The sequence below is a fragment of the Poecilia formosa genome, unplaced genomic scaffold (assembly GCF_000485575.1).
Source record: "Poecilia formosa unplaced genomic scaffold, Poecilia_formosa-5.1.2 Scaffold473, whole genome shotgun sequence".
Taxonomy (NCBI): Eukaryota; Metazoa; Chordata; class Actinopteri; order Cyprinodontiformes; family Poeciliidae; genus Poecilia; species Poecilia formosa.
Genome location: NW_006800412.1, coordinates 49,389 through 62,745, shown reverse-complemented (window position 1 = coordinate 62,745; position 13,357 = coordinate 49,389). Strand labels below are relative to the sequence as shown.

Genomic DNA, 13,357 nt, shown 5'->3' with positions numbered 1-13,357 from the left:
CTTCTAGATGGCCCCGTCCCCATTACCTGATCAGGGGCCCCCAGCTGGTCGTGAAAGACAGCAGAGACTGAGACAAAATGTCCAAGCGTGATCAGAGAACCAAATGCCACAGCAATCCTGGACTGGATGGCGCCAGCTGGTTCTGGACTGGCCCGGTCCAGAACCGATCCAGTCAGTTCTGGACCGGGCCCATGAACTCACTGTAAGGGTTTCCAGTGTGACCATAGATGTGCTGGTACAGTCCCGGATGAACTGCGTTGCCATAGTAATCCTCCTCCAGCTCCTCCTCGGTCGGAGGTTGGGAGGGAGGCGAGTCAGTGGGGACGCTGGACCCTCCTGGACTGGACCGCCCGGCGCCGGCCAGCAGGTACGACTGCAGCCCCGGAACCAGACCGCCTCCTGCGCTCAGGTAGCACAGCGCGCCGCTCCTGGAGGACTGCAGCTCCACGTCCGCTCTGACGGAGACACAGCAAGGATCAGCTCTGCTAACATCTGGGTACATCAGCGCCCTAACCGCCTCCCCCTCTCCTCCTTGGGGGGTTCTCACCTGGCCTCCTCCGCTCCTCCGCTCTCCTCAGCCGGAGGCGTGTCGGATCTCTCCTGCTTGATCCTGCTGACAGCCAGCAGCAGCTCCTCCGGGCTCAGAGACGGCTGGTCAGGACTGACCTCCTGCAGCTGGGGGGCGCTGTGCTGCTGCTGTGGCACGGGGGCATCAAACCCCCCCAGTTCATCTGCTGAAGTCGTCTGTTTTATATTAATAATTAAAGGGAGGAAGTGAGACAATGACGATACTCAACAATCTGACTCAGAGCTGCAACTGCAGTTTTACCAACATCCACCAGAGGGCGCTGTCTGTGATAAGAAAATGTTTCTAATGGTATGTGAACAGCAGATTCACCCAGCAGATGGCAGCAGTGACCGAACAGACCAGAGTTACTCAAAGGCAGGAGCGCTGCCAGGAATCTTGGGGCCCGACAAAAAATGTGTCTAGCCCCCCTGCGCAGCTGCTGTTACAATTTTTTAACCCATAAAAAACGTCACAATTTTAAAGGCTTGCATCTGCCTTGCTTTCTTTGGTTCAATACTGATAATTAGGACAATATTTACTGCTCATGAATTTAACTTCCAACAGTCCACATCCAGGTTGTTTAATTTTTTTCTATTAGTTTTAGATACTGAAATGTCTCCCCATCAGCAACAGTCAAAAGCAACATGCAAAATACACAAAAAGCAATCCAGACTTCTCAAAAATGCTATGTAGTTGCATTTTATTCAAGCTGCAGTATAACTTTAATAAAAAAATATGTTTTCCCCATATTTGTTAAAGCTGTCACCATGTCTTAGCAGTTTATGAGACAGATAATCTGTGAAAACAATCAATCTCCTCCATCTGCTTCCTGAATTACTATTACTGGTTAAAGTAATGAATGGTTCTGACCAAAACAACCAATCAGGACCAGTAGGAGGGTCTTAGCGCTGTCAATTAGCATCATTCACTCACTGCTAAATGTGCTAATGGGGGAGAAACAACTTACCATTACAAGAAACCGTTTATCTGCCGTTGTTGGTAGCTATGCTATCTAAACTGAGCATTCACTGTTTGAATCTGCACAGCTCTGTGCTATGCTAGCTGCAGCACGGCACAAATCGAGGAGGAGGAAGGATGAGCAGCACCACATGAGATTGTGATTGACAGCACTAAAACTCTCCTGCCTCTATCTGTTTGTTTCTAGAGATCCCTGGGAGAAAGCAGAGGAAATAGCTTTTTCACAGATTACCTCTCCTACCATACTGTCACAACATAATGAGTTTCAACAAATATGAAAAATATTTTTAAAAATATGTGAAAAAAATATTTATATAAAAGTTACTGCAGCTTTAATTTCACTCAGGAGAGGACAGGTCAGGAGGGACGTGGGTTAGAGCTGCTGCTCACTCACTCATCTGTTAAGTGGTACAAGGGACAAGTTAAATATATGAATATGTTGGTAATTTTTTTTCCTTCATTCATTAAATACTAGTGAAATGGAGGCAAACAGTAGTCTGTAGCTAAGCTAACTATGCTTAATGGCTGATAATCTCATACAGTCTACTCACCTCTCTTGGAGAAAAACTGGGTTATAAATTAACACTCTTGCCTTTTTCTCTCTCTCCCTCTTTTTTTTGAAAACCTGATTTTATAACTTTTCTCAGCAGCATAGTAGCTGCCACAGTTGTTCGTGTTTCCCACTGTCTGCTGTTAACAGTGTCACTCTGAAGGCTCCAAGCAGGAACAAACCATTTAACACAGGTAGGGGGGTTCAGGGCAAATATGGATGTGTGTTTTTTGGTCTGGGAGTGGGAACATTACATTTTTACTGCTAAAAACAATCTTTGAAAATACAATGTGATTAATTTTGTAATTGACAGGACCCCGATTTTTTTATTTATTTCTATGAACAAAAAATAAATAATTAAACTGTGGAGGGCCCCCTGCTGGTCAGGGCCCCTAGAATTGTCATCACTTTCCCCCCCTATGACGCGCCTCTGCTCAAAGGTCACATGACCTGATTTAACTTTCATGTAAAATAATTCAAAACCATCTGGAAGGAAGTCCAGCAGCTGAAGCTTGGTTCAACCAGGTCATGAATAGAACCAGGATCCAGACACCGCAGCAGATCTAAAACCAACCAGCTTAGTCAAAGTCCAGGCCTCAGCCTGAAATGCTATGGTGGGATCACCAGGCCAAACTTCCTCCACAACAATATGGGTGTTACTGCTGCTCAAAGTGGGTGCACAAACTTATGGGCTGTACATAGTTTTTAAGTGTTAAATAAATGATGTAATGTTGGTGTGATGCAGTTCCTGGTGTTCACCTGAGAGTCGCAGCACAGCGGAGAGGATGAGGAGGACGCTTTCATCATCATCAGCTCCATGCCTCGCTCCACGATGTTCTGGATCTGCAGGTAGCCGGCGGTGTACATGAGCACCAGCTGCTCGCTGGAGGCCATGCTGAGCCGTCCGGTGTAGCAGAACGACAGGATCTGCTGGAAACACGCCGGCGTCACCGACGACGGAAGCTCAAAGACGGCCTGGGAGGAGGATAGTGAGGAAGAGGAGGAGGAGGGGTCCGCCACAGAGCTGAAGAGGTCTCTGAAGTAGAGTGAGGAGGCCGCCAGGACGGCCCGGTGTGCCTTAAAGGCCTGTCCCTGGACCAGGATGGAGACGTCGCAGTAGTGGCCCAGCAGCCGCTGTTCGTTCAGGCTGCCCAACACGCTACTGCCAAAGTCCGGGATCTCTACCTGCAGCAGCCCCTCCGCCATGATGGATGCAGCGCTCTGCAGGACAGGAAACTGGAGCAGGGGTCAACACCGGATGCGGTTAAGTGTCGGGAATGCTGCGCAAGAGTCCTGACAAAGGTTTCACATCCATGAGGTCAGAGCCGAGGGAGGTTCAGGTGGTTCAGGAGCCAAGGGAGGTTCAGGTGGTTCAGGAGCAAAGGGAGGTTCAGGTGGTTCAGGAGCCAAGGGAGGTTCAGGTGGTTCAGGAGCTGGCAGCAGGTCTGGCGGAATGCAAGAGGATCCTATGAAGAACTGTACACAAGCTGAAAGACAGAAGAAGAGAACCAGCTATCACCTCTGCTTCCTTCACTAGTGAATAAATGAAACCAGCAGACTCTGCCGTCAGGCACTAAAAGTTACAATAAAACACATGGAGCCACCATAATCATTTCTGATATTCCTGGTATATTGATGATTCATCATGGATGATGGGAAACCTGATCCTCTGGGTCCTCAGGAGCAACAGCACTCTAAAAGCTGGTGTGAGCACACATTGGTTACTGTCCTCTGGCCTCCAGATCCACCTCCTAATGCCTGGCTCACATGGCGAGACCTTAAACACCTGAGAGACCCCGCACCTGGAGATAAAAGCTCTGAGCTACAACAAGTTTGGTTGCACAGTGTGGTATGGAGGCACACTGCAGGAGTAACACATGAACCCATTTCACTCACCAGCATCCAGGAAATCTCTCACGATCTCTTGAGACCATCGTGAGCTCAGAGTAAACAAACATGGAAGCAATGGCAGTAGTTGGTGAACTATGTTAAACAGAGACAAAGTAAAAAGTTGTCTCCGAGATCCACCAGACTTCCTGGTATGCCGTGGTTATTGTTTTGTTTTCTGTGTTGGATTCCCCACAGTGTTCCTGTTGCTTTCTGATTGCCCACGTCACATTCATCAGGCTAAGACAAGCCAACATGTTGACTATCCTTGATTTTAGATTGGTGCAGTCCGAGGTCCTTCCTAGCAGACTCTGAACACATGACAGGAAGACCTCCTGAGATTATCTCTAGAGTTATCATGGTAATTAGATTACCTTTAAGATCATCGGAAGGGAAAAATCGGGACAAAAATCATAGAAACCTTGCTGCGTGGCCCAGGCATTAACTCAACACACATTTTCTGGTGATCCCATCTTGTGTGTTCTAGAAATGTTTAGGGTTGTCTGAACTGGATCTCTGGTTCTTCAGGACCGACATTGTAGAAGCTGTTCTCCCAGTTCTGGAGTCACCTCACCAAACTGGGACCACTGGGAAATTTCTATAACTCCTCAGCTTTGAGATTTGAAGTCTCAAAAATCTTGGGATCAGAATATCTCTGACTTCTCCCTTCATCTACATCGCCTCAATGTCCGATTGGTTGGTTAGCCGTTTGTCAGGGTCTGGAAGGCTAACTGGACATTAGCTTTGTCCTTCTCCATCTCGGTAGTGTCTCCACTCTGACCAGGGCACCTCCTGTAGACCACCTGGTTGAGGTGTTCCTTGTAGGCACCACCTGGCACCCAGATGGTAGGTGTCAGACTATTTCAAGGGGCGTCTTTGCTCTGCAGCCTCTGGTATGGTAGAACTGGCCTCTATTCCTCTCTCTTCTTCTGCTGCCCTGTTCTTCTGTGCTTCTCTTCCATTTACTGGGCATTAGTCATTTTCTATATCTGTTGTTGGTCTATACCATCCAAGGACTCATCCTTCCACAATGTTTCTCCAAGTCAGGGTTGCTAATGCCTAGTTCACACGAGATCTTTAAGCTGATTTTGTCCTGACTTTCTCTTCCAGCAATCTTAAGGACAATTATTGTGATGGTTCTAAAGATAGTCCTAGGGGAAAAAGACTGCCAAGGTACACCAAAATTTCCTGTCTGAAATCGGAGCTGCCGTGTAGCTCCACACCACAAACTGTATGAACAAACCTACAGCCAACATGTTTAATTGTCATGTATCAGGAAGTCTCTAAGGTTTTTAAAAATCGGCAACAATTGTAAAATCTTGTTGTGTGTAGCAGGTGATTGAGAGTCAGGTAGTAGGTTCCTTCTTGGTGGATCTTTAAACCCCTCAGCTGGATCTTCACAAGAGAAGATCTAAGTGACTACAGAAACTGCAGTCACAGATGTTAGAGTGGTGCAGTTCAAGTTGTATGCTCACTGATCCTCCTCTGTTATCCAAGAAAGGATGATTGAACCTCCAGAGGGAAACACAGCAGACCTTTCAGACAGCTACAAGAACCCTGGGATCCCCAAGGAAACTCCAACCTTGATGAGGCCACAAGGTAGTCTGCCTTGTCTGCCTCTGGTGAGAAAAACAAGGGAATGGGACGCAACAAGTCCAGGCCAGTACCACACCTTACCAGTCATCAGTTACCCTGCTGGCATAATGACTGCAAGCCACTGATATCAAAACTTGGAAGCATCATGCAACAGCTGGAGCATTCCAGTCCAACATCCTGACAGTACGCCAAGAGTAAGGAGGGAGGTCAAACACCAGAGATCCTGGAGTACAGCAGGAAGTGCAGGAGAAGGACCAGGAGGAACCCTCATAGAGAAACAAAGAAACAAGCTGCATGACACAGAGTCACTGATATCAAGAAGTCCTGCCAGAAACCAGGCTGGTCTGGACTGAAGGACAATGCAGAGGCACTGGTCATAGCAGCAGCAGGACAGGTAGAGGCCAGGTTCTACCAGAAGAGACAGAAACCAGAGGCTGCTAAGCAAAGACACCCTGAAACAGCCCAACTTCTACCAGCTGGTGGTTTACGGCGACACCTCCTGGATAAAGCTAAGGTCCTCTGGGACTTCCAGACCCAGACCCATAAACAGATTATGTCCAACCAGCTGGACCTAATAGTGATGGACATTGTGAGAACATCAGGAAGGAGGAGGAACTGGTTGGTTCAGAGAGACCCTGAATCCGGACACTCCCAGGTGGAGACATACTTCTGAATGTACTTCAGTCATGAGTTCTGAAATACCAACTTTGCAGTGATTTTAATTTAAATCTGCTTGAGGAGTTCTGTCTAGTTCTGTCTCAGAAAGTTGGACCTCAACCAACCAACCGCTTGCGGTGGACACCAACGACCCCAGCAGAAAAGTATTGTGGATGCCAGAGGGACGTCCCCGGTTGGCTGGGCGGTCCTCCCTTACTTCAGTCCAGACTGAGCAGACCTCACTCAGGCTCCCCACGGTTCCACGCCGGACTCACCTGGTCCTGCAGAGTTCTGGTCAATGTTCTGGTAGTCCAGCAGACAGACGAGGACGTAGAGACAGATGGGTGGCAGGGAGACAGCAGTGTAAACACAGAGACAGGGCGACAAAGACAGATGAGTTAAAAGACAACTCATCCGTCCCAGAGACAAGCAGACTGCTCCTTCCTCACCTCCTTCTGCTCCTCTTCCTCCTCTCCGTCTCCATGCAGCAGGCAGGACGGCTGGCAGGCTGGGAGAGGTTTTCTTCTTCTCCTCCGCTCAGTCAATGCATCGTCTGGTGTGTCACAGGAGTGGAGGAGGAGGAGGGGGAAGGCAGGGATACAGCAGACAGCCGAGGAGGAAGAGGAGGAGGAGGAGGAGTCATCTGAGGACAAGCAGGGAGCTAATGCGGCTAACTGCCCTGCAGAGGCTGAGAGACATCGCAGCTCGCCGCTGCAGAGACCCAAACACTGCAAGGTTGACAATCAACCGGAAACACACTCCAAACACACACACACACACAACACATGTTGTCTCACAGAGATCAGTGCACGTGTGTGCGGTGTCAGTGTGTGTGTGGGTGTGTGAGAGTGTGGCATGACTTGGCCAAATGCACAGCGCTGCATTGCAGTGCCGAGGCTGAGTTGGCATGCCGAGTACATAGCGTGCATACTGCGCCTGTGTGCCAGCCACACACACTGAACACACACACACACACACACTGAACACACACACCTGTTTCTAACATGAGACATCCTGTCTGAGGGTCTGAATCTAAACATCTCAGTAGCATCAAGGAGATGGATGGTAGAGGCTTAATGAGGACGCTTACTGTAGGTGTGTGTGTGTTGCTCTATAACTTCCTGCTGACGACATTGTTTCACATTGAGGACGTTTCAGTTTCGGGAGGAAAAGCCTATGAACCAGAATTGGATCAGAGGTCCAGATCAACCCAAACGATCCCCAGAAAGACACTTAAACTGTGACTCCCCCCAGAACCTGAACCGGTCTAGTTCTGGGTTCTGGACCAGCTGGGATGTGCTGGTCCAGAACCCAGAACTGGACCGGTTCAGGTTCTGGGGGGAGTCACACGGTGCGGTTCTGATGGAACAGAATAATCTGTTGCACCACCAGATTGTGGTTCAGGTCTGGTGGAAGCATCTGGACCGGCTGCAGTGTTCCTGAGGACAGGTCGCTGTCCGGAGGTTCTGGTTCTCACCCAAAGTCACGGGGAAGCGGTTTCCAGCTGCATGGTCCCCACCGGGTCAGGATGGGCCCCACTGGGGCCAGAGGGCTCTGCTTTGACCAATCTGACCAGATCCTTGATCTACAGTTCAGAGGATAAGAGAGAATCCAGAAGATTAAGCAGAGAGGGAGGAAGGAGAGACAGAAACATGGATTAACATGAATCCAACATGGCTGCCTTCATCCAGAGCAGGAAGAGAAAAAAATTCTTTAAAACACATCAACCCAACATGTAACAAACTGATGAAATAATGTATATCAGTCAGAAATTAACCAGAAAGCAAAAATCTCCTCATTATGTTAACCAAAAGTGGGACTGGATTAAAATGTTTATCGCATTTTATCAACAAAATCAACATTTTCAATTCCAAGCCCCTCTTTGCTGCTAAATTACTGAATAACCAGCTATAATCAGAGACATTCGTAGTTTTTAAGCTGTTCTTCAGGAACGGATAGAAGTGTTTAGCTGCTACATGTCTGGGATTGAGATGCTATTTTAGGTTAGCAAAGTTTCACTGATAGCATAACTCCTTTTTGCACAACTTGAACACAATAGTATTTTACAATTGGATTGCTTAGAAGCAGAAATTTACCGAGAAAAGCCGCTTCATTGCTGCTGTTAGCGGATGTAGCTGTGCGTCAGATTAACAGTCTTACTAGAAACACAAGAGAACAAAGGTTCCGCTCAGAACAGAGTGGAAAAAAAGAGCACTTAGCTTATGTTAAAAGTGTAATGCATTAAAATGTATGTAACTAACAAAAATTTTAATTCTGATGTAATTACAATAAAAGTTTGGGTAACACTTTATTTGAAGGGGTGTGCATAAGACTGACATGACACTGTCATAAACATAACATAACACCTGACATGAACATGAAGAAGTCTTTATGACTTGTTTCTGACTGTTGTCATGAAGTGTCATTCGGTAAATAATGACACTTTTAATGCAAAGTTGCTCTAAAAGTTGCATTGAAAGTCCATAAAAAAAATGCCAACTTTGCATTAAATTATCATAATTTACAAAATCATGCCAAAGTTTGTTCATGGCAACGCCATTATTAGGGTGTCAGTAACCCGAACCTCTAGTACTTAGATTGAAAATAACTATTATTTTAACTGAATGCACAGTAATAAGGCATGTTTTACGGAGTATTTAGTCCATGACAGATGATCAGCAAAAGGAAAGGAAGCCAGAGAAATTTCAGTCCAACAGCAGCCATGATGGATCAACGTGAAGGTCCATGGGGAGTTTAGGTCTGATCAAACAGCACATTTCTCATTTTATCTCCAAGCTCTGGCAGTTAAACAGTTCCATACAATAAATAAATAAAAGTGTTGAACTTTGACCCAAGGCAACTTTACATTGACTCTGTTCTGAGGTTTAAACATGACTCAGAGCTGCAGCAACAAGATTTATTCACACATTAACAAAGATTGCAAATAATCAGAAAAACACAATCTGATTTAAACAGATTCACAGCAAGAAACACCAGAGGGAGTCACTGAGAAACATCAATGAGTAAAACACTGCAGAAACACCTGACCGACTCAAACACGCCACCTAGATGAGAGCAGGTCAGAAATAAACCTCAGTTGAACATCAAACATCAACCGGGAGTCTATTAATGTTAACAGTTTGTGAGAGCTTCATGTTTGACCACCAGAGGGCGTCAGAACAGAGCAGATGGAAGCAGCTTCATCACCTGACACACATATTCTGGTTTTCCTGCTGTGATCGGACCCTGACTCAGAACCAGTCTTAACTGGACCAGATCGAAACCACGCTTCAATCCAGTCCTGGTTCTACAAACCGAGCTCTTCATGGAGGTCCAACTCCTCAGTCTTCACCGGTTCCACTGGTCCCCATCCAAAGACTGGAGTTTGAGTTCATCAGCAGGTCCAACATTTGTCACAAAGAGAACTCAAACTCCAGTCTGGTTCAGATTCAGATACTGGTTTCTCATCGCGCCCACTGGTCCAGGAAAAAAACCCGGTTCAGAACCCAGTTCATGGCCCGGTTCTGAGTCTGGTTCATGGCCCAGTTCAGGGTCAAAACTTTTCACACTGTAAAATAAATACAAACAGAAATAGGTAGAGCATCTTAAATCACTGTCTAGTGCCGATATGACCTGGTCCAGCTGACCCGGTTCTGATAAAAAACGCTGACCAGTTCAATGGATCTGTTCTGTCGGAGATGCTTCCTTTCAGAACCGCACAGGAAAGTCAACCAGGGACAGGAAGCAGCGGTTCTGACCCAGTCAGAGTCCTGGTTCAGACCAGCTGCAGGTCAGACGTGGAGCCGGGCGTGGCGCAGCTTACACCTCCTGGACCGGACTTTGAAGAAGAAGAAGAGCAGCATGAGGAAGAGGCAGGAGCTGCCATATAAAACCACGCAGAGGCTCATGTCCACGCTGGTGAAGCCCAGTCCCAGAATCCAGAACCCGCCCTCTCCTTGGATCAGAACTGCCTGCTCCCCCCGCCTCGGACCCGGCTGGATGGGTCGGAGCTCCACCTGATCCTCTCCCTTCCTCCTCTCCCCTCCAGCAGCCGGGCGTTCCTCCTGAGGCCGTCTGGTCTGAGCCGGACCGGCACCGGCAGGGAGGCGTGGGGAGGTCAGGGAGTACCTGGGGTTCAGGTTGGACGCGCCGTAGTGGCGGCGAAGGAAGGCGAGGACGTTGGCGTGGTTCCAGACGTGGACGCCGTTGCTCTCCTCGTGGCAGGCGGGGCAGAGGGCGGGGCTTGGCCACGGCGCTTTGGGGGAGACCGGGTCGTCACTCAGAGACCCTGGAGGGGAGGAAGAGGAGGGTGAGATGAAGGAGGAACAAAGACGGAAACAACATGAAACCCTAGAACCCAGAAAACAAGATAGCCGCCTGAAAAGCTTCCTTCACTGAGTGGAGCCAGAATCAAGATGGCGGCTTCCAAAACCACTTCATCTGTTTTTTGTTAAACTGTTCAGTCAGCAGGAAGGAGGTCATGGGATTCTCTCTGAGGTAAAACCATCAGCGCCTCCAGAACTCATCCTCACTTCCTGGACCAGAACTCTTCAGGGCTGCTGGTGGAGTCCAGCCAGGTTCTGGGCTCGGCCCGATCCGCTTTACTGAGTTTCTGCTGTTGATATTCAGATTTATCTATAATCCAGGTTAATCTAGCCTGTTAGTAGACTACAGATTTTAAAACCTGGATGGCTCCAAAATTCCTGCTTTAAATTCTGACCTGACTGTTTCTGGACCAGAACCTCTGAACAGAACCTGATCATTGGATCACTGATCTGATGAAGCAAAGAAGCTCTGAGTTATTCTCTCTGTAAAACAAGTGTTTCAGCCACTGAGCTGACTGAAACGAGGTGATTCAGTCAGCTCAGTGGCCCCTGCATGTCCCTGGCCCCGCCCCTCCCTGGCCCACCTGCCAGCCTGGTGTTGACCCGGTTGTGCTGGTTCCATAGCCACAGGACTTCGTCCTCTCGGCTCGTCACCTGGTCCATGCTGGCGGCCGCCGCCTGCTCAAAGTGACGACCGCACTCTTTACATCCGAAGAACGTCCGGATGTAGCGGCGCATCACCTGCAGCACCGGTGCCGCCTCGCCCTCCAGACCTGCGTGGTGTTCACACACAGTAAGGACACACACCTGGGCTGCGACCTCGGGGTCTCTGCCTGTCGTACCTGAGCCGTCCAGCGCGGCGGGCGCTGCATCGTGCTGGACCGTCAGGACGTGGAACAGCGTCCACAGTGAACACGGGTAGCCCCGCAGCCCCAGCCTGCTGCCCTGGCAGCCAACCCAGCGAAGCTCCGCTCCCAGGAACACGCCAGAGATCTGCACAGAAAACAGGAAGTCACCTCTCTGCCTGTGTTCTTGTATATATGCATAATGAGACCCAGAAGCACTAGTTCAACCCACATGTCGGGTCCTGGTGAAAAGTGAGAACCTTCTGCTGCCCCCTACTGGTTAGGTGTACAGGTAAGGAGAGTGATGCAGTCTGTTAGCATGGTTAGCATTAGCCTAGCGATTTGCCCCGATAAGAACACGGGACGTTAGGCGAGACTCTGGCCCGGCGCTTAATGGGACTTAATGGGATTCCCATGGTGGTGCTCCAGCCTTATGTTGTGACCGCTGTGATTAGCCAGCGGCCATGTTGTAGCCCAAATGAATAACTATGGGAAAAAGGAAACAATCCTTATTTCTGACATCTGACCACTGACTCTGGGTCTCCAGATGCCCCCACTTCCTCGTTTTAACATGACAGGAAGGTGCCATCGACAACTTCCTGTCACGTTGACCTTGTCAAAGGTTCTGACAGGGTCAGGGCTTAAAACGGGGCTTCGGCATTCTCTGTTTGTTGGAAGTCTTGGTGTGTGTGTGTGTGTGTATGTGTGTGTGAGATTCACCTTCATCTTGTTGTCCACCAGGTCCAGGACGGCCTGGTAGGGGATCTGCTGCAGCGGCAGACCGAGCAGCCAATCAGAGAGCGTCTCCATGAGCTTCACCACGGAGCCTCCAACTGGATAGAGCTACGGGAGGAAACAGTCAGCAGGGGTCGACAACCAAAGAATATCCGACCGTATTCAAGATTCTGCAGAATCTTGAAATAATGAGACAATCAACTGTGAGCGGAGGAAGGGGGACAGGGATGGACCAGTAGATTGTATTTGTTTTAATTTGCCTTAATTTACTTAGACTGTCATATTTGGTTATAGTTGGGGGTAAGTAACTTATAAGAAAAAGTTTTTTCTTATAAGTTGACGCTTTTTTTTTGAGTCTGAAGACGAAAAAAAAACAACCATTTATTAAACATTTAACCCATTAACAGAACCGATTTAATCCATTAAATCGGTTCTGATTATCTTAGCACCAATGGTGGGAATCAATAGCAGAAAAGCTTGCTGCATTAATGCTAAAGCACTAATCTAAATTAGGTTCTGCTTTCAGCCGTTACCTTGGCAACCAGAGTGACAAAGTCCTTGAAGACCTTTAGCTCCGCCCCCTCCAGCGTGCCGTGGGCAGCCAGCTCCACCCGCAACAGGTAGTGCAGCGCCGACTCCAGGTCGGCCGTGTACACCTGGGACCTGCGGCGACACGCAGCATTCAGCCGGTCCCGGCGGGGCGTCAGGTCGCAACCGCAGACCGGACCCTCACCTGTCAAAGTCCCGCCACGGCTCCGAAGTCCCTCCGTCCTGCAGCGCCCCCGTCTGGGCCACCTCGGAACTGCTGCGGCGCTGCACGCCTGGGAGGCTCCGCAGCAGGGAGGAGAAGAAGAACCGGAGCGGCTTCTCGCTGCAGGACGAAGAGGTCAGGAGGTCAGGGGTCAGAGCTAGGTTCAACACCCATAATTCAAACGTTTCTCTGTGTAAGCTAATAAACACGTCACATCACTAAGGCAGGATGACCTGCTGGCCTAAAGCATCAGAGATTTAAAGAAACTTTGATCTGTTAGATGGAAAAACTTTACAGGTTAACTGGATTGAAACCTCAGCTAGAGGTCACACTAGAGGTCACACATGCTGGAGGTCATGCTAGAGGTCACGCTGGAGGTCACGCTAGATGTCACGCTGGAGGTCACGCTGGAGGTCACGCTAGAGGTCACGCTAGAGGTCAAACTGGAGGTCATGCTAGATGTCA

The 13,357-nt window shown here is 48.8% G+C and overlaps 2 protein-coding genes across 6 annotated transcripts in view; both read right to left on the bottom strand.

Moving 5' to 3' along the window:
• LOC103156286 (nucleus accumbens-associated protein 2) overlaps positions 1 to 7,139 on the bottom strand; it is a 12,135-nt gene extending 4,996 nt beyond the window's left edge. Inside the window, exons 1-5 of one of the 5 annotated variants that reach the window (XM_016664247.1) lie at positions 6,686 to 7,139; positions 6,362 to 6,539; positions 2,856 to 3,583; positions 548 to 744; positions 202 to 455 (exon numbers count right to left, since the gene is read on the bottom strand). In XM_016664247.1, coding sequence (XP_016519733.1) covers positions 202 to 455; positions 548 to 744; positions 2,856 to 3,302 — 898 coding nt within the window. In that variant the 5' untranslated portion in view covers positions 3,303 to 3,583; positions 6,362 to 6,539; positions 6,686 to 7,139. The other 4 variants (XM_007578271.2, XM_007578272.2, XM_016664248.1 and 1 more) reach the window with 4 other exon arrangements.
• A 1,993-nt stretch (positions 7,140 to 9,132) lies between these two features.
• The window catches only part of qsox2 (quiescin Q6 sulfhydryl oxidase 2), a 49,228-nt gene continuing 45,003 nt past the window's right edge, over positions 9,133 to 13,357 (bottom strand). The window contains 6 exon segments of the mRNA XM_016664246.1: positions 9,133 to 10,524; positions 11,146 to 11,334; positions 11,404 to 11,554; positions 12,127 to 12,249; positions 12,675 to 12,804; positions 12,875 to 13,012. Coding sequence (XP_016519732.1) covers positions 10,028 to 10,524; positions 11,146 to 11,334; positions 11,404 to 11,554; positions 12,127 to 12,249; positions 12,675 to 12,804; positions 12,875 to 13,012 — 1,228 coding nt within the window. The 3' untranslated portion in view covers positions 9,133 to 10,027.